This window comes from Pan paniscus, chromosome 12 (genome assembly GCF_029289425.2).
Source record: "Pan paniscus chromosome 12, NHGRI_mPanPan1-v2.0_pri, whole genome shotgun sequence".
Lineage (NCBI taxonomy): Eukaryota > Metazoa > Chordata > Mammalia > Primates > Hominidae > Pan > Pan paniscus.
Window position 1 is genome coordinate 98,704,054 of NC_073261.2, and position 20,947 is coordinate 98,725,000.

Consider the following 20,947-nt stretch of genomic DNA (forward strand, 5'->3'; position numbering starts at 1 on the left):
AGCTTTTTTTCTTTTAAGAGATCGGGTCTCACTCTGCCACCCATGCTGGAGTGCAGTGGCACCATCATAGTTCACCGTAGCCTCAAACTCCTGGGCTCAAGCCATCCTCCCACCTTAGCCTCCTGAGTAGCTGGGACCACAGGCATACATACATGCGGTGTTTGGTTTTTTGTCCTTGCGATAGTTTGCTGAGAATGATGGTTTCCAGCTTCATCCATGTCCCTACAAAAGACATGAACTCATCCTTTTATGGCTGCATAGTATTCCATGGTATATATGTGCCACATTTTCTTAATCCAGTTTATCATTGATGGACATTTGGGTTGGTTCCAAGTCTTTGCTGTTGTGAATAGTACCACAATAAACATACGTGTGCATGTGTCTTTATAGCAGCATGATTTATAATCCTTTGGGTATGTACCCAGTAATGGGATGGCTGGGTCAAATGGTATTTCTAGTTCTAGATCCTTGAGGAATCGCCACACTGTCTTCCACAATGGTTGAACTAGTTTACAGTCCCACCAACAGTGTAAAAGTGTTCCTATTTCTCCACATCCTCTCCAGCACCTGTTGTTTCCTGACTTTTTAACTGGTGTGAGATGGTATCTCATTATGGTTTTGATTTGCATTTCTCTGGTGGCCAGTGATGATGAGCATTTTTTCCTGTGTCTGTTGGCTGCAGAAATTTCTTACAAATTTACAAGAAAAAAAACAGCCCCATCAAAAAGTGGGCAAAGGATATGAACAAACACTTCTCAAAAGGTAGTATAAATTTCACAACCCAAACTGCTTAGGAAGAGGATCACATTACAAAGTCTCAGTGACAGGATTTGTTGCTGTTTCTCTGAGCCAGTGGTGGAATTTTTTTTTCCTGGTTCATCTTTTCTGTAGGAGTCTTAGTTCCAGCACTCCACTTTGCTTGAAACCCACCTTTTGTCCAAACATGGCCATTAAAACCCAAGCCCCAAGATTACCCGGACCAGCAAACTGCTTGGATGGCCATAGTTTATGCTCTTGCCGTGCTAGTTTTTAGAACTCTCTTTGTTTTTGGACTCTGGGAAAATCTTATTTCTATTTTTTAGATATATTAATAGTAATAAGGCTTCTGTTTTATCCCAGAGTTCTGAGTATCTTGTAGAAGGAGAGTTTTCAGATCTCTAGGCTACAACATTGCTACAAAGAGAAGCCTAAATTGGGTTTCTTCACAGGCAGTGATCACAGTCAAGGTCCTCAGGCTGCCTTTCATCTTATTCTCAGAGCATCGTGGGAGTTCCAAGACTAATGATACAAAAGCAGCCTCTAGAACTGAAAACAGTTCCTTAAGAAATAGGAAATATTCTATTGGAAAGAATGGCAAAATGGAATGAGGCACATCCCACTGTACACTTTCTTATTCAGCACACTCTGAATTTTCCACATGCCACACAGTGGATATACACTGGTATGCCAGGGACACACTGGCATAATAAGACAGTCCCTGGCCACAAAGAGCTTGGAATCTAGAAGAGTGCATAGTCCATACAGCTAGAATGAGAAGTCCCATGGGGATGCAGTGGAGGGGGCCCACCTAGCCTGAGGAGCCCAGGGAAGCTGTTTGAGAGGGTAAGGGAAGGAGCTGAACTGAAGGATAAGGCAGAGGCAGCTTGGTAAAGTGGCACTCAGGCAGAGGCAGCAGCTCATGAAGCAGCTAAAGGGAGCATGGCATATTTGTGCTGCTTCAAATAGTTCCATTTGGAAAGACCTGAGTACAAAGGAGAGTTAAGGATGAAGTGGAGAGGTGGCAGGGTTGGGTTGTAAAGGGCTTCCTTTGCCACTTCTGAGATTTCACACTTCTGAGGGCAATGGGGAGCCATTTAAGCAAGGGATACATTTGATCAGATTTATACTTTATAAAAAGATTAATATGGCTGCTGTGTGAAGAATAAATTGGAGTTTACAAGACTGGAGTCAGGGAGAACAGTCCAGAGACTGTCGTATTGATCTGGGTGAGAGATGGTGGCAGCCTGGACTAGGGAAGTGGAAATGGGGATGCTGAGAAGTGGGTTTGAGAGCTCATGGGAATTCAGATGACATAAAGATAGTTCATTTCCTTAAAAAAAGTGGGGGCGGGGGGAGATAACTAAGATGGTTATTTCATAGTTGAAACAAACAGATCATTCTGTCAGTCTGAGTGGTTTTCAGCATATTTTTTACTCCGACTCACATAAAGGCTAAAACCTACTCCCACTAGAAAGAGTTCCTGTCATCAGTGATTCTCTGCAGATAGCACAGAAAGATGCCTGTATAACTTACAAAAAATAAAATTAAAATCTCAGGTGATCCATAAATGCCCTTCCACCCGGTAAATGCCCTTCCATCCAGTATGCCTGCCTTCTAGGGAATCAATGATCTGTGTAACAGGCAACCATTTGGAGCAGAAATCAATCCTTCATTTAAAGTAACTGATATTTGAAGGTAACTCTTTTGCAACGTAATGCTAGTTCAGATACTTGCCCTACCACCTGTGCCTTAGACACTAGCTTATTCCTGGTAGAAACACAGCCTTCACGTAACTATGCATCCTTCCCTGATAAAGTGACAAATCAGCCAGTATATGACGAATTTGGGTTGTGTAGACAAATATACCAGGTGCACCAGCCAAGACATACACAGTTGGTTGTGAATCATCCATACCAGCTTTCAATGCAGTTAGATTCACAGAACAATTGCTCAGTTCCTTCCTTCATTTTCACAGTGTAGACCTGGCTCAAGACCCAAGAGTGAAGCAGCAAGTGTGAAGAAGCAGAAACATTATAAATAACCCAGAGAATCCTTTTATAACAGCAACTGCCTACTGATTTTGTGGCCTAACAGCTCGAGCAAAAATGAATATAAATACAACATTGTGCAATGACTAATTACTCAAAATTTTGTGCATCAGCAGAAGTGGAACCTGTGGTTGGTGCTAATATTATGAAATGCCTTTGCTGTTTAATAATCTGGTAGCTCTGTATTATTTAGCATGCATTTTTCTTGGAGAACAATGATTTTATTTCAAGTACCTCTCACTGAAATAAAAAAGCAGCTGTTAGAAGATGAACATTTAGCAGAAAATATTTTAGCGAGTCTTTTGTAAGATACTAAGTCCTATTGGATTAACTGTTTTCTGTCTAGAATAGTGGGGTCACCAAAAAAAGGGGATTGCTGACCACAAAAGGCAAAAGGCCAACCTTTAGAACTCAGTGAATCACTAACAGACATTTTAGTTTTAATTGCCATTTACTCACCAATATATATACAAAGCTCTCATTAATATTGCCTGAAGAATGGGCCCTTTTTAATTCCATTTTTAGCTCGCTCTCAGGATTCCACTTCTCTTTCATTAACATGGAATTCTTTAAATTATAGAATAAATTAACCCACCGCAGACATTTTGGGCAGAATGGGGTTTTCAGCAATTTTCAGCCTCCACAGGCCATTCTTCTCAGCAGCTTGCCAGCCAGCAGAGCGGTGAGGGCCATGGCTGGGAGCAGCACCTGCCCCTGAACTTGAAGAGAGGCTAGAGCAGCCCACTGGGCTCCCGGCCCAAGCCCACTCTCAGGGTGACAGTGTCCTTCACATGTTCCTCAGGCTGGCCAAACAAGGGGTGTGCCAGTGCGTAAGCCACATCACCATAAGGCTGCTGGGCACAGCCAGTTTCAGCCAAAGAACATTATGGTTGAGCTGCATTAATGTGCCCATATTGACTCAGGGACAATTTTTACATTATTATAAGCAAAACAGAAAATGTTCTTTTTTAAATTATCAAGAAATGTGAAAAAACAAAGAGTTTCATTTTATCTCCAGTTCCCATTCCTGGGGTGAAGCGGGTGATAGGTAAAGATTAAAAATGGAAGAGTTTACAGAGATGGCTGAAGATTACCTAGAGGGTGAGGCTCAGGCTTGGGCCGAGGGTGGAATGAGGTATAGAAAAGGGAAAGGATCAGGCATGTCTGTTCTGTATATTATTTGGCAATACAAGACAGTATATCTACATTTTTTACAAATGTTATCTCAAAACACCTTCGTCAAAATGCTCCACTTCAGTCCTGGTCTGACCAGCCAGCCCAGAGCCCATCACAAACTAACAAAGCTGAGAATGGACCCTGAGACACGGTCAGGCCCCAGATGGAGCCAGCCAGTGGCCTCTGTCAATATGAACTAATGGCTGACTTGGACTGGGAGCCATTTGTCAACAATAGTGGGGCCAGATCTGTCCATGGCACCAACCTGTGAGGTAGGTTGAGCACCACAACCAAGCACCTCAACCTGTGTGAAGACTGAGATGGCTGAGACACACTGCATCAGGCAGGGGATTTCTTTTGTCTTTGACTCAATTTTAGATGGAATCCAAGTGATGCAGTTATTATGATTATCTGTACTCTTTCTTAAAAATGGTTACTAAATACTTGTAGGGTACCAATAAAGGAAGAATCTGGCAGTTCTGGGATGAAAGTTAATAGAGTTTTTCTTGTTTTATAGTAGTTGAAATATAATCAATGTATTGAAATTCAGAAGATCAGTGTCATTCGTAATACCACTTATGGTCACTTTGGGCAGTGAAGTGCTGCCCTGAGCATATCTTAGCCCCACCTTACTTAGATTTTGTACTCAACCGCTTATTGATCCTTCTCTGTTCTCACCTATCTTAATGAAAGAAGGCTTTAGCCTCATAAACCTCATTCCAGATAGAAATACATAATTCAAGAGAAACACTGATGTCAAAGAAGAGAAGGCATACCAATTTGTGTCAGCATTTGCTGTAAATTAGAGAGGAGTACAGGGAGAGTTTCATGTAATGTAGAATTGGAATTAAAATAGAACCAATATTTAGGCAGTCCTCCACCTCTTTTTTCCCTGCTGTGACATGAAGGATTGACTTTCTCCCAGCTCAAGTACCTAATGTAGTTCATTTTTTTTCCTTTCTGCTGGGATTCCCCCCCACAAAATACTACATATTTATTTCTGGCATCCAAAATTAAATATTTTCACCTTTTCCATTCCAATCACAACCAAAAACTCAGGGTATGAAGAGTTGGAGTTTCCCCCTCATCTTCCACACCTTTGCAGCATAGAAAGGACCTCTGGTGGCCAGGCACAGTACCTCATTCCTGGAATCCCAGTACTTTGTGAGGCCAAGACAAGAGGATTGCTTGAGCCCAGGAGTTAATGGAGACCAGCCTGGGCAACATAGAGAGACCCCATCTCTACAAAAAAATTTTTTATAGCCAGGCATGGTGGCAAATGCCTGTAGTCCCAGCTACTCAGGAGGCTGAGTTGGGAGGATCGTTTGAGTCCGGGGAGGTCAAAGCTGCAGTGAGCCGTGATTGCACCACTGCACTCCAGCCTGGGTGACAGAGCAAGACCCTGTCTCAAAAAAAGAAAAAAAAGACCTCTGCCATGCCAGTGTAATCAGTTCGGCTGTTGTAAATCACTATTAATCCCTCCTTAATACAGTACTAATGTGGGTGTTACCTCCATGGTTTCTTTTTTCCTAAGCTGAGAATAAAAGGTTGATAGTGAACATCTCACAATGTAAATTTGTGCAAGGTGTTCCTGTACACTTGTGAGAATTCTTTAGCACACATGCAAGAGTGTTCTTCCTTTTAAAGTGGTCACATTGGGAAGCTTCACATTCAGACCACATGTTGTTTTCAGAACCTTTTTGGAGCTCTTTATTTGAATTTCTGCCAGAGCCGATCTTGTTCTTTACAGTTGCCCATTGGTTTTGGCCCATGGTGGAGTTCCCTAGCTTGATCCCTCACCTTAATCATTAGACTTGGCTTTAAACAATTCACTCTTTCCAGAAATAAATTCCTTAGGATATGGTTCTCAAAATATGGCCCTAAAGCCAGCAGTATCGGCATCACCTGGGAAGTCATTTGAAACACAAATCCCAGGCCCCACCTTAGATTTAATGGATCAGAAACTTTGGGGATGGAGCCCAGCAGTCGGTGTTTTAACAAGCCCTCCAGGCGATTCCAGTGCACGCTCAAGTTTAAGAATCACTGACTGAGACGAAATGTGCCTCCATTGAGGATATTCAAAGATATGCTACAGATTTTGAAGGTACTGAAAGAGAAGTTTCAAAATCTTTTTGAGCAAAGTTAGAATACATTTATGGCCTCCCCAGAGGACTGCTTTAATGGGGACTGGGATTTAACCAAGGTGTTCCAGTTCTATCACCTAGCCATTTGACCTTGAGCAAGTTCTTACACTTGGTTTCTCATCCGGAAAATCAAAGACCCACCCTACCTACCTCACGGCATTGCAATGAAATTCAAATTTAATCACATCTGCAAACATGCCCTGTAAACCAGAAAGTGCTGTGGGAAACTGAAAGTCACGTCACACTCTGCAGGCAGAATTCTGGTAGCCTGAACATTATGTCAGGGAAATGAGTGGGGCAAAGGCTTATATTTATCATTTCCCTGGCCAGATATACCTTTTTGTCTATATAATGGCCTTATGGATGTGTCTCAGATTCTGCCATTTCAGCCTACCAATTCATCTGGTATTAAGAGAGGAAAACCATTGCCTGACTAGTAGCTACAAAATGCTAGAAAAATATTAATATATCCATTTTCAGGTCGGTCCTGGTGGCTCACGCCTTTAATCCCAGCACTTTGGGAGGCCGAGGCGGGCGAATCGTTTGAGCCCAGATGTTTGAGACCAGCGTGGGCAACGTGGCAAAACCCTGACTCTACAAAAAAATACCAAAAAAATTAACCACCCACCCGTAGTCCCAGCTACCTGGGAGGCTGAGATAGGAGGATCACTTGAGCCCAGGAGGTTGAGCCTACAGTGAGCTGAGATCATGCCATTGCACTCCAGCCTGGGAAACAGAGTGAAACCCTGTCTCAAAAAAAAAAGAAAAGAAAAATATATCCATTTTTTGGCTGGGCATGGTGGCTCATGCCTGTAATCCCAGCACTTTGAGAGGCCAATGTGGGTGGATTACTTGAGGTCAGGAGTTTGAGACTAGCCTGACCTGTATGGTGAAACCCCGTCTCTACTAAAAATACAAAAATTTCCCAGGCATGGTGGTGCACGCTTGTAATCCCAGCTACTCGGGAGGCTGAGGCAGGAGAATCGCTTGAACCCAGGAGGTAGAGGTTGCAGTGAGCTGAGATCGTGCCACTGCACTCCAGCCTGGGCGACAGAGTGAGACTCAGTCTCAAAAAAATGAAAATAAAAAATACAAAAGAAAAATATATCAGTTTTCAAACTTGCTGTTTCCTACAAGGACCCAGGAAAGCTGGGAAATGAGCCATCAGGGCCAACTATGTTGTGTGGATACTGAAGCTCTTATGCCTGGAACATGGCACACACCAGCAGTGCAAGGGTCTGTCCTAAAAACATCATTTTATCCCTGTGCAGGGGTGTCTGGACCTTCAAGGAGGAAGCTCAGTGCTCATTGCCACACATTAATCACTGCAGAGAGACCGAAAAGAAAAGCCCTCAAGAAAATCAGGTCTATGGAAACCAAGATTTACAGACCAAACCAGTTAATGCAAGTTTGTCCAACACAAATTTGTAAACTTTCTTAAAACATTATGAGAATTTTTCTGCGATTTTTTAAACCTCATCAGCTATCGTTAGTGTATTTTATGGCCCAAGACAATTCTTCCGGTGTGGCCCAGGGAAGCCAAAAGATTAGACACCCCTGAATGTATCTGTGTTTGAGAAGAATGTGGATGGATTTTTACCTTAGAGATTAGCCTTTACAAACAACATCATAGGATTTTTTTTTTTTTTTTAAGACAAGGTCTCACTGTCACCCGGGCTAGAGTGCACAGCTCCCTGCAGCCTCGACTTCCTGGGCTTCAACAATCCTCCCACCTCAACCTCCAGAGTACCTGGGACCACAGGTGTGCACCACCACACCTGGCTAAAGTTTTGCATTTTTTTATAGAGACGAGGTTTTGCCATCTTCCTGAGCTCAAGCAATCCGCCGGCCTTGGCCTCCCAAAGTGCTGAGTTTACAGGCTTGAGCCACCGTGCCTGGCCAGGAATTCTTAAACAGCAAGCTCCTGGTACATTTATAATTTAATTTGAAAACTTTACAAACTCTTTAATGAACACTTCTGGCCAGGAAGGAAGCTAAACCTGTTGCCTCAGTGCTTATTGGGAATGAAGTTTCAATAACACAGAACCACCTGGCCAACACCAACTTCACTTTTCGCACAAAGTGCCAGCTAAAATCCAGATTAGGTGTGAATATATTAATAATTGGTTTATTATGGTTACATTATTGGATAATTATGGAACAATAAGCTATTGTTTAATTATAGAATTAGAATATGAAATGATTTTGCTCAAAAATGTGGCCCCACTTAACAAATCTCTAGAGACAAAGCAGATAAGTGGTTCCTAGGCCTGTGGGTGGTTGGGAGGAATGGGGAGTGACTGTTAATGAGTATGAGGTTTCTTTCAAGGGAGATGAAGATTTCTAAAATTAGATTGTGGTGATGGTTGCTCAACTCTGTAACTATACTGAAGAACATTGGATTGTACACTTTAAATGGGTGTATTATATGTATATTAATTATATCTCAAAGTTGTTTTTTTAAATCCAATAGCTAATGAATTGTAGAGCCAAGACAAAAAAATTGTACCTATTTAAAAGACAGAAGCAAAAATAATATCAAAACTTTGCTGCATGCAGTTTCAGACTTGATTCATATGAAAGTGGTCATTTGAAATACATTAAGCCAGAAAATATTTGCTCTTTTGAGAGTATTGCTCTGTCGCCCAGGCTGAAGTGCAGTGGTGTGATCTCAGCTTACAACAACCTCCACCTCCCGGGTTCAAGTGCCTCAGCCTCCCAAGTGCCTCAGCCTCCCAAGTAGCTGGGATTACAGGTGCGCACCACCATGCCCAGCTAATTTTTGTACTTTTTTTATGTGTAGATGGGGTTTTGCCATGTCAGTCAGGCTGGTCTCAAACTCCTGACCTCAAGTGATCTGCCCACCTTGGCTTCCCAAAGTGCTGGGATTACAGGCGTGAGTCACCGCACCTGGCCCCTGCTCTTTTAATTGCAGAGTAATTAAAAAATGGATTATCTCAGACTTTTTTTTTTTTGAGACAGAGTCTTGCTCTGTCACCCAGGATGGAGTGGCACAATCCAACAGGGGCACAATCTTGTCTCACTGTAACTTCCACCCCTGACTCAATAAATCCTCCCACCTCTGCCTCCCAAGCAGGCGGGACTATAGGTACATGCCACCAAACCCAGCTAATTTTTGTATTTTCTGTAGACACAGGGTCTCACCATGTTGCCCAGGCTTGTCTTGGCCTCAACTGATCCTTCCGCCTCAGCCTCCCAAAGCGCTGGGATTACAGGCATGAGCCACCACACCTGGCTAATAATTGAAATTTAAATGTCAAAAATCAAGGTGGCTGGTAGTAGAAGGCAAAGTCACGGACATTTGCGACATAATGGTTTGTCATGTTCCCTACAGATTTCTTTAGAAAAAAAGTCAGCACTTACACAATAATGATAAGAAAACTGAACTCTCACTGTCCATCATGATGCTCATAAACTGACCTGGTTAGGGAAGGCTGCAAGGTTGAGGTTCAGGAAAGGATGTGATCTCATCCTTATGATAGAAATATGCACTGATAAGAGAAGTTAGAAAAATTCAGATTTTGGCCAGGTACAGTGGCATGTGCTTGTAATGCCAACACTCTGGGAGGCCAAGGCAGGAGGATCACTTGAGGCCAGGAGTTTGAGACCAGCCTGGGCAACAAAGAGAGACTCTGTCTCTATAAAAATATTTTTTAAAGAGAAAAGAAAGAAAAAGAAAAATTCAGATTTGAGCTGTGGAACTAGGCTCTTGTGTAAGCGGCACTGTGCCTAATGGCATGTTCACGAACAGACCGCTCAGTCCTGTCTGCATAGGGGAGAACCTTTCCACTTTCCCACCTTGGGAAAGATAGGCCATGCCATGCGGGTTCTCATCTTCTTGTTAAATTCCTCACTCCAGGGGTTGAGTGTCCCCAGGACTCACTGGTGGCCATGGAGACTGTAAATGGAGGTAAACAGGAGAGGAACTGGCTGACAGAGGTAGGGATTTCTGGCTCAGTGAGGAAAGCAGGGAGGTATTAGCGTGCATTGAACTTAGAGTTGCTGCGCAGGGCTTCTTAACTCACTAGAAGTCCCTGACTGGGCCACTGGTAGTTCTTTGGGACAAGAGGTCCTGCTTCATTTTTTCTCAAACTTTGTTTTTCATCATCATCCCATGCCAAGGAAACTTTTTTGAGACTTTTCTTCCTAATCACCCTCCCTCTTCCCCCATGAAATTTTTATACCACGTACACACATACACACACACACACACAAACATATGTTCCTTGACCTACAATGGGATTACATTCAGATAAACCAACCGTAAACTGAAAATATAATTAATAGAAAATGCATTTAATACAGCTAACCTACTGCTATACTTGAGATGCTGTCCCTGCTAAATCTCATGTTGAATTGTAATCCCCAGTGTTGGAGCTGGGGTCTTGTGGGAGGTGACTGGATCATGGGGGTGGATTTCTTATGAAGGGTTTAGCACCATCCCCGTGCCGCTCTCCTCAGAATAGTGAGTGAGTTCTCTCAAGATCTGGTTGTTTAAAAGTATGGTGGTGGGGCACAGTGGCTCACGCCTGTAATCCCAACACTTTGGGAGGCAAAGGCAGGTGGATTGCCTGAGTTCAGGAGTTCAAGACCAGCATGGGCAACATAGCAAGACTCTCTCTAAAAAAAAAAAAAATATATATATATATATATATATTTTTTTTTTTTTTCCCCAGCTACTCGGGAAACTGAGACAGGAGGCTGGCTTGTGCTCCAGAGGTAGGGGCTGCAGTAAGCCATGGGTGACAGAGTGAGACCCTGTGTCAAAAACAAAAGTGTGTGGCATCTTCCCCGTCACTCTCTTTTGCTCCTGCTCTCCCCATGTGCCATGCCTGCTCCTGCTTCGTCCTCCACCATGAGTGAAAGCTCCCTGAGGCCTCCCCAGAAACCACGCAGATGCCAGCACCATGCTTGTACACCTGCAAAACCATGAGCCAGTTAAATCTCTTTTCTTTATAAATTAGCCAGCCTCAGGTATTTCTTTATAGCAATGCAAGAACTGCCTAACACACCTACCAAACATTATATTACAGTTTGTACTGAATATGTATCACTTTCACACTGTCATAAACTTGAAAAATTATAAGTCGAACCATCCTAAGTTGGGACCGCTTGTGTGTGTGTGTGTGTGTGTGTGTGTGTGTATACTGTGGCCCTTTGGAGAGCATTTGTGTAATATCTAAGATTTTTTTCACGCACTGCCACCAAGAATGGATTTTGACCCCTTTCGGGGAGATATAGCCCCAGTTGGGAATGCATGCCCTGGATGAAATGAAGGCTGTAGGCAGGGCCCTTCTGTTCACTCTGAGTGGCGAGGTTGATGACATGGAGTAAGTAGGTCAGATGGCCCTATATCCATCATTAATCAGGATAGGCCCTGACCTCAGGTTCCAGCACTGCCCTGCTAGAGACGTCCTCCAAAATCACACTGTTCCTGCACCATCTGTTCAGCCTGCCTGCCCCGTCCTCCCGCCTCTGCTACATCTCCTCTCCATGGGTGGCAGCCCTCTGCCCAGTGGCCGGCTAGCTGTGGTAGACAGTGGAATGCTCCATCAAGTTGGCATTACTGAGGAAGTGCAGGCTGTCCCTGCCAGCAGTAACCCTGTTCCCATCCTGTCCTACAGCCTTACCCGCCCCAGCTCTAGGCCTCTGTCCAGACGCCTCTCTCAGTGTTCTCCCTCTGCACATCCTCCCCAAATGAAAGCATGGGGAATGGATTTCAGAGACCCCAGCACACAATGTTGACCATGGCTGGAACTCTCTGGAGCCTGGCATCCCTCATAAACAAGGGCCACAGGACACTGGCCTTCACCTCTTCCTGGCTCCAAGTGCATTCCTGGATGCCCTTATCCTTCTACTGTGAGCTGGAAACATAAAGCCAGTCACAGCATAAACCCCTTGTCTCACAATCCTATGGATTGTGCCCTAGGATGGTGACCTACTTTGTTTCTTAGAAGCCTTGTCTGGCCCCCTCTGACCTAGGTCATGGGCTTTCTCTGCCAAAAACTTGAGCAACTTAAGGGGCCACTGAGATAATACCATCTTTGTCTGCCTCACCTTTGTTGAACACCTGCTCTGTGCCAAGCACTGTGCTAAGCCTTTTCACATACATTACTTAATTCAGTCTTCACAATGGCCCTATGAGGTAAGTTCCCATTGTACAGATAAATAAACCCACAAAAAAGCTGAGTAACTTGCCAGAGGTCACACAGCTAGTAAGTGGTGAAATCAGGACTTAAACCCAGGTCTGTCTGAAATCCAAACCATTTACTGCATTGTCCCAGTTGAAAAAAACATTTTCCAGTTGTATGAATAGAAATAAAAATGACACAAGACCTTTATTGCCAGTGAAAAGGCAGTGAATTTACCATTCTTAAAAGATGACAGAGCTGGCCAGGAGTGGTGGCTTGCACCTGTAGTCCCAGCTACTCAGGAGGCTGAAGTGGGAGGATTGCTTGGGCCCAGGAGGTTGAGGCTGCAGTGAGCCGTGATCGCGCCACTGTAACCCAACCTGGGTGACAGAGCAAGAGCCGATCTCAAAAAAAAAAAAAAAAAAAAAAAAAAAAAAAAAAACACAGCTAACAACAAGGGGCAGAGGCAGGACTTAAAACCAGGTACATATGACACCCATATCTCCTGCCTGTCAGTGATTAACCCTTGGAGGACAAAGAATGACTTTTACGTTCCCAGGCCCAGTCAGCTAGATACTCACGCCTCAGCCTCCTGCAGGCAAGAACAAGGCAGAAGCCCCATTTTTAGAACTTGGAAGCGAGCGCAGAGCAAGCCTGGCCCCTGGGCCAGCCTAAGTATGAGCCATCTCAGCAGCTGGCGCAGCCCTCCTTGAAACACTCTCCCTTGAAGAAATTCTGACCTAAACCCAGTGTAGCCAGCAAGGCTGACCCTGTTGGTGGAATCTGGTGGCCCCAGTATGGTGGTGGGAGGTAGCAGAGACCCTGGTGGTTTACATTTGCCCTCTCTCCCTTTCCTGAACCCCTGGCAATATTCTTTTTTAAGAAATAATGTATTGACTTATGATTTAGTCATGTTTCATCCCATTTGCTTTTCCCTGGCTTCTAAAACCACAAGCATGGCTGAGGAATTCATGTCCACAGTGTAGGCTCTGAATAGCTTTGTGTAGGGAGAGGTTTTGAAAAGAGAAGAAAGTGGCATCTACTTGTGAGATGGAATGCATGAAGACATCGGGGAGGAATGCACGCGCTGTAACTGTTAGGGTCCCTCGGCAGTTTGGGTAGTGACTCATTCAGCGTGGGTACGGATTCCTAACAAGTGAAGCTTGGTAGTGACATCATTCTTGCAAGATTGTCTGCGATCTGTTAGAGCTGCCTGACAAGATCTTACCTTGGAGACTTTCATCACTTGGGGATTTTTCCCAGCTACACTTCATACCCATCATTTCCTCCAACTTGTCCCCTTTTCTATCAACTGGAATTTGGCAAACCAGAACTTTCATGCATCTGTTCCATTGTCATCCTCCTACAGGGCGTTCCTGGGACAGTGTGTGCTCCTCACCTCATCGCTCAGCACCCATCCTCCTGACAGTTCTTGGTTCAGTCAGTGCCTACCTCAGCTATGGTCCAGGCCTTGCACTAGGTCTCAGGACAGGGAGGTGATGAAGACAGGCATCCTACCCTCAAGGGGAGGGCAGGGGGCAGCCAGAGGGCCTGAGACTGGTGGTTTCAGGGACAGCACAGTGCTTTGAACATAGTGCTAGGCAATAAATATGTGATGACCAAGTTAATACCCAAGCTGAGTCTCCAAAAATGAGTATAGGAGTTAGTCTAGGGAAAAGTCCAAGCCGAGGTGTCTCCATGTACTGAGACCCGTAAGTGAATAGGAAGAAGTAAGTTCCTTAAGTGAATAGGAGGAAGTAAGAGATGAAACTGGAAAAGTGGTTTAGGGAACCTCGTGTGCCATGTTAAGAAGTTGATGCCACGGGGGCCACATGGACAGATTTGCAGTAGTGTAGAGGATGGGCTGGAAGGGTCCAGACCGGAGGCAGGGAGACTGGCTGGGAAGTTCATGTGACCCTGTGAGGTGATGTGAACATTATTGGGGCAGTGGGGGTAGGAGTGGAGACAAGAGGACAGATTTGAGAAACATTTAGGATTTAAACTCGACAACTGGTGATTGATGAAGTATATGGGAAGGAGATGCCCAGGAGACCCCCAGGTTTTCAGTGTGGAGGTGCCACAAGCTGCAAAGATAAGAAGAGGTCCATGTTAAGGCAGAGTTTTGAGTTCATTTCGGCCGTGTTGAGTTAGAGTTGCCTGCAAGAGACATGAGCCAGGTTAAGCAGGCTCACAGGTGGTTAGATACACAAATCCAAAGACAGAGGAGAGTCTGAGCTAAAGATACTGATTTAGGACCCATTATATTCATAGCAGCTGAAACTGTATGGCTACATACCCCCCAACTTCCTTTCCTGATCCATGTCTGTTTATCTAGGACTTGGGCGCCTACATGACCATTTTTCTCTCTGTCCCAATGCTGTCATGATGTGGGATGACTTCAGTGCCATGAGGATGAACCATTACCAAGTCTCATAGCTCCTAGATGCCCTCTATTCTGGTGACTCTTCACCTCCACTCCACTTCAGCCTCCCACTCCCATGACAACCTCCAGGACATTGCTAGTACCTCCTTGGAACCACTTCAGTTCTCCGGTAAAACCTCACATCCTCCTCTCTGAGCAGCCCCTGGCTTTCAACTCTTCTAGGCCGTTCCCAGTTGTCTTAGTTCCCTGTACTTTCTCCTTGCCTGTTGACCCCCTCCTGACCTCTCTTCTTTCCTGATCCAGGTCAGACTCTCCGACTGTTCATCTGAAATATTCTTTCCTGAAACCTTTGATTCCTTTGTACCCCTGCTCCTCTCCCACACCTGCCCAGGACAACGCTAGTTCATGTTCTCTGCTCCTGCCACAAGCACACAGAGGAAAATGGACCCCCCATGCAGTGGAGCCTCACTGGAGCTTCATGGCCTTCCCTCTTCCATCCCTGTATTTCTTCATCACTATGGAAAACATAAGCCTTCCCATGGGGAAATGGGAAAATGTGGGCAGTCTCTTTCCCCCAAAATAGCTTCTCCATCTGCTCTGCTGCTGAATTCCTGCACAGATGACCTTGGTACAAATCTCAACTGCCATTTACCACCTTTTCTTTACACTGGGCAAGAGATTTAACCTCCTTGAATCCCAGTTTCCTCAGCGTAAAATAAAGATGGCCCAGGGTTGCTGCTGGCGTCTGTGACACCCTGTGCAAATTATTATAGAAGAAGCTGCCCCTCTTGCTAGGCACACAGCTTGGTGAGCTGGCCATGGCCCACAGCCCACTCTCAGCCCTCAGCTGGGCACCCTTGCGCAATGCCACTTTGCCTAATCGTACACCGCAGCCCCAAATAAGCCTACCTCCCCTGGGTTCTGATGAAAACAAAGGCCGTAACCTGGAAAGCACTCAGCAGAGAGCCTGACTCTGAGCAGAGCCTCAAAACAAAAGCTATCGCAGACCAGCAGACTCAGATTAACATGGAAGTGTGCTCTGCTGGGGATGTCACACATTTATGCCAGCTCCACAGCGTTTATTAGAGAGCAGAGCCTTAAGAAGCAGGGACATGAGTCGGGTACCTTCAGTGAAGGAACTAACCCATGGCCATAGTCAAGGGCCCAGGCAGGCAAGGGACAATGGGAGGGAGAGAGGAGTGAGGCAGCTATGGACAGACAGGATTGTCTGAAACGGAGGGGAAGGGAAATAAGAAACCAGCCTCCCTATGGCAACATTGCCTCGAGCCCTAGCAGCAGAGGCTGCCCACCCAGACCCATACCCAGCTCCAGGCGCTGCCTCAGGGGCTCCTGCCTCTCAGATTCTCCCCTTGGGGTCATCTCACCAGCTGCTCATGAGTGTCATCTCTCACCAGCCCTGCTAAATCCTCAACCCTCCCCACCGGCACCCCTCCCACCCCCATTAGAAGGCTCAGGTATTCCATGGGGCCAGTTTTCCTGTCCTTGCGCTTCCCTGATTCCCCAGCTTCCTCAATGGGCACCACTAGAACTCAGAACCCAGAAGTGTCAAGGACCTCAGGAAGGCAGGGGTTTCAGATGCCACACCCATTCTATAAGAGCAGCTCTTCCTTAAGAGGAAATCACTGTGAGAAGGCAAAGGGTAGTAGCCACATGGGTATTATATTGAAGGAAGATGAATTATGCCATCACCCCTTTTGGCACAAAAATAATTTTCAGTAAAAGGTTAAAACCATCATGTTGTATCAATGAGAACTATTTCATTATTCCAAGAATGATTGATTGGAAAGTACTTGACTTACAGGAAAATCACAGTGATACAATACAGCTCCTACTTTTAAAGCACTTTCCATTTAAAAAAAAATCATACCAGTGTATAAAAATAGTTATACCGAAGATGTGAATCAACAGCCAAGTAATTTATTGGCACTTGAAAGCTTTGTGGTATAAATAGATTCAACAATGAGAATATCAAGTAACTCTGGGCCATGGCAACCTAACCTTCATTTTCACTAACACAAAAGAAAGTCACGTGTAGTTCAGCAAGGGCCATCTGGTCACCTTAGAAGAGATCATGGGAAGAGGAGAACATGATAGAACCAGGACCAATAAGTCAGGTCAACTCAAAGCAAGGGACAAGGCAGCAGGAGAAACAGAGGGGACAGAGAAGTAGTCCCTGCCCTAAAGAGAGTTCAGATTGTCCCAGAGCGAAGGCTTGTACAGAAAACGTTCAGCACAATGAACTCAGAGTCCTAAGAGAAATACAAAGGGATTACAGGATGTCAAAAGGGAGGGAGACTCTTTTCAGCTTGATTTCCTTCCTTTTTCCCTCCCTCTTTGCCTGCTTGCCCCAAACCTTCACTGGGTGGTGAAACAGGATGGGAGCAGGAATCACTGGGTCTGGGTACAAAGTGCAGCTCTGCCATTTACCAGCTCTGTGACTCTGGACAAATGACTGGATGTTTCTGAGACTCAATTCCCTCAAGTTTCAGTGGCGGGGGAGTGCAGGGTCAGTGTGAAGATGAAATGAGGTCAATGTTGTGTGTGTGTGTATATAAATACCCAGCTTTGCTGCCTCTTGATGAGGAGCAAACAGTAAAAGTTCACTCTCTTCCTTACCCTTCCACTCCTCTGTAAAGAGTACAAGGCCTTTTCTGCCCCTTTTATGTTTAAATTTCAAAGAGTTTTTCCACTGTTGGATGTAATGTGACTTTTCAGATCAGCCTTCTTGTCTTTGACCCGAAGGCCCCTGTCAGCCAGGAGCCTCCCTGCTTCTTTGTGGTTTGGGGCTCAGTAGTCCAACTGCTGCCCTCTTTGTGCAGAAAAACACAGAACCCCTGCATCTCACATCTGGTGAGAAGGTGGAGACTGGGGCAACTGAGAGACGGTCCATCAGCAAGCATTAATTGAACACACAGTACTTTTAAGGGATTGTAAAACTCTAAGGAGTCAGCAGGGAAAGACATGGACGAGATTTCCGACCTCTCGTAAGAGTTTAACACATGGAGATTGCCTCTGTCATGGTTCTTGGTTGAAAACAGAAGAAACCAGTGGTGGTCTTGGCACAGGGCGCTGTATACCATCACAACGGGACTGCCACTAACATCCCAGTCCTCAATTTTTTGTTTTTGGGCAATCAATGTCACAGCTAAAAAGTGTTCCTCCCGGGCTGGGCATAGTGGCTCACACCTGTAATCCCAGCACTTTGGGAGGCCGAGGCAGGCGGATCGCCCAAGGTCAGGAGTTTGAGACCAGCCTGGCCAACATGTTGAAACCCTGTCTCTACTAAAAATACAAAAATTAGCCGGGCGTGGTGACACACGCTTGTAATCCCAGCTACTTGGGAGGCTGAGGCAGGAGAATTGCTTGAACCCGGGAGGCAGAGGTTGCAGTGAGCCGAGATCGTGCTATTGCACTCTAGCCTGGGCAACAAGAGCGAAAACTCCAGCTCAAAAAAAAAAAAAAAAGAAAGAAAAACCAAAGTGTTCCTCCCAGTCCTCTCATTGTTTCATGGGGGTGTCATTGTCTAGTTCATGGTTACAACGGAAACTGCCTCATTGAGGTGGGTATTCCCAAGTGTGGGAAAGAGCTTCACTTCAGTCTACCCCGATTTGTAGCAGATGTCCACTTAATTAAAAAGAAAGAGAGAAATCATTCAGGGGTAGAAATTGGCCCATTTGCAAATTCACAAAGAGTTACTGATATTGATTTCTTTCTCACACTTGGGATTTTAAAAATTTCTTTAGTATTATTATTATTATTATTATTATTATTATTATTATTATTTTGGGGGGGGATGGAATTTCACTCTTGTTGCCCAGGCTGGAGTGCAGTGGCGCAATCTCAGCTCACCACAACCTCCGCCGCCCAGGTTCAAGTGATTCTCCTGCCTCAGCCTCCCAAGTAGCTGTTATTACAGGCATGCATCACCACGCCCGGCTAATTTTGTATTTAGTAGAGATGGGGTTTCTCCATGTTGGTCAGGATGGTCTTGAACTCCCAACCTCAGGTGATCCGCCAGCCTTGGCCTCCCAAAGTGCTGGGATTACAGGCATGAGCCACCGCGCCCAGCCCCCAAAACTTCTTTAATAAAATTTTTTATTTTTAAAAAGTAAAACTTACAGAAAATTTGCAGTAGCCCCATATACTCTTCACCTAGTTTCCCCAATATTAGCATTTTGCCACATTTGTTTTATTGCTTTCTCTCAAAATACATCAATATCATCCTTTTTTCTATTTGAGAGTAAGTCACAGACATGATTCTACCTCTTAATACTTCAGGATATGTCTCCTGAAAAAAAGGACATAATAAAAATACAATATAATTATCAAATTCAAGAAGTTTTACATGGAGATAATCTTATATGTACAGTCCTGTAATGTCCCAATAGTGGTTTTTTATCATTTTTGGTTCAGGATCCAATCCAAGACTATGTGTTACTTTAGTCTCCTTGAATATGGAACAGGTTCTTAAACTATGTTGTCTTTCATGACACTGATATTTTTTGAACAGCACAAGCTCATTGTTTTGTAGAATGTATGTCAATTTAGGTCTGTCTTACGCATTTGAGGCAGGAATACTACATCCGTGACCTTGTGTCCTTCTCCAGGCCCCACATCAGGGAGCAGTGGTGTCAGTTTGTCTTCTTATTGGTGATGCTACTGTTGGTCACTTGGTTAAGGTGGTGCCTAGCAGGTTTCTCAAGTGTACAATTACTCTTTTTGCCTCTGTAATTAATACAGAATAATCTGTGTATTAATGAATAATCTGTGGGGGGATTATTTATAACTTGTAAATATCCTACCCTCATCCTACCTTTACCCAGCAGTGTTAATGCCTCCATTGATGATTCCTTCCTGAATCAGACAGCACTATGATTGTTGCAGAATAGTGACTTTTTAAAGGTTTTTACTAGCTGGCATTCTACTGTAAGGAAGAATTTTTCTTTCTCCAGTATATTTATTTATTTTATATCAGTATAGACTTGTGGATTCTTAATAACATTTAATGTGACTGTTAACAGTTTATCTATTTTCAGAATCCTTTAAGTAAATTGCTTTTGCATTTTGTGGATGAGTCAACCTAATTGCAGCCAGAGCTCTTTCCTGATGTGGGTTTGGCCATTTAATCTATGCTCCACTCTATAGCAAGGCCAACAGGAAATAGAATGCTGACCTTTTATAGGAATTGTTGGGTAAAGCACATAGGTGGTTGAAGTGTTTTGAGTAACTCTGGCAAAATGAGGTACTCTGGGAAGATATCATAAAGGAGCAGGGCCTTCTAAAGAAAGACAGCAAAGGGTTTTGAATGAAGGCCCAAAAAGGTAAAGAAGACTGGCAGGATCAATGGCTTCCAAACTAGACACAGAGAAAGGGGGACTTGGCAGGGCAAGAAGGAGTGGGAGAAGGTCAGAGTGTGAACCAGCAGTGAAGTGAACATGCCCAGTCTGCGTGGAGGGTGTGCAAAAGAGCAAGGGAGGTCAAGGGAGGAAGTGGAAAAATAAATGAAGAAACGACATGTGTTAAGAGTTCTGTTCATTGATTTTAGGTAAAAAGATTGAGCACCAAGGGATGATAGATTCAGTGGAAACAAAGCCATCAACTTTTAATTAGGGAAAAGACTAGACATGCTTTTGGTCAGAAAGGAAAGAACTAACAGTTGCTTAGCTTGTATTTTTTAATTTCTCTCTTCTATTGAAAGTTGAGCTGTTTTTTAATGTTCACAAAATCCTTATGAGAGAGATGTTAATAACTTCATTTTATATATAAGAAAACAAAGTCACAGAGAATTTACATTAATTTCCCCAATGTCATAAAGCTAGCAAGTGGTGAGGCCAAGATTCACATACAGTTCTATCTTACTCCAAAGCCCACGCTGCCAGAAGAAAGAAATCTTTAGACTGGAAGAGCAGAGGTGGAATTGGAGCTCTCAATATAAGGACAAGTAACTTCCCATATGCCAATCAAAACACTTAAGCATGGCCCACAGTAAATCTCAGTAATTATCTCAACCACGCGCTTTGGAGTAAATCAATAGTAAACCCAGGAAGTAACTGTCAAGGTTTTCAAACCTGACATTCCTGTATAACTCAATACACATACCCACCCCTCTGCCTTCTTAAAAAATAAGTTGTATTAGATATAATTTTTATACAATAAGATTTTACCCATTTTCAGTACATGATTCAATGAGTTTTGATGAATGTATACAGTCATTTAATCACCACTATAATCATAACCTAGAGTATTTTCATCACCCCAGAAAGT

The 20,947-nt window shown here is 44.2% G+C and overlaps 1 protein-coding gene across 3 annotated transcripts in view; it reads left to right on the top strand.

Moving 5' to 3' along the window:
• RBKS (ribokinase) overlaps window positions 1-20,947 on the top strand; it is a 107,754-nt gene that overhangs the window by 76,816 nt on the left and 9,991 nt on the right. The window contains exon 8 of one of the 3 annotated variants that reach the window (XM_003827131.5): window positions 2,735-8,790. The exons of the other annotated variants lie outside the window; for them this stretch is intronic. Coding sequence (XP_003827179.1) covers window positions 2,735-2,800 — 66 coding nt within the window. The 3' untranslated portion in view covers window positions 2,801-8,790. Of the gene's footprint in view, window positions 1-2,734; window positions 8,791-20,947 lie in introns of those variants that run through there. 3 annotated transcript variants of the gene reach the window in all.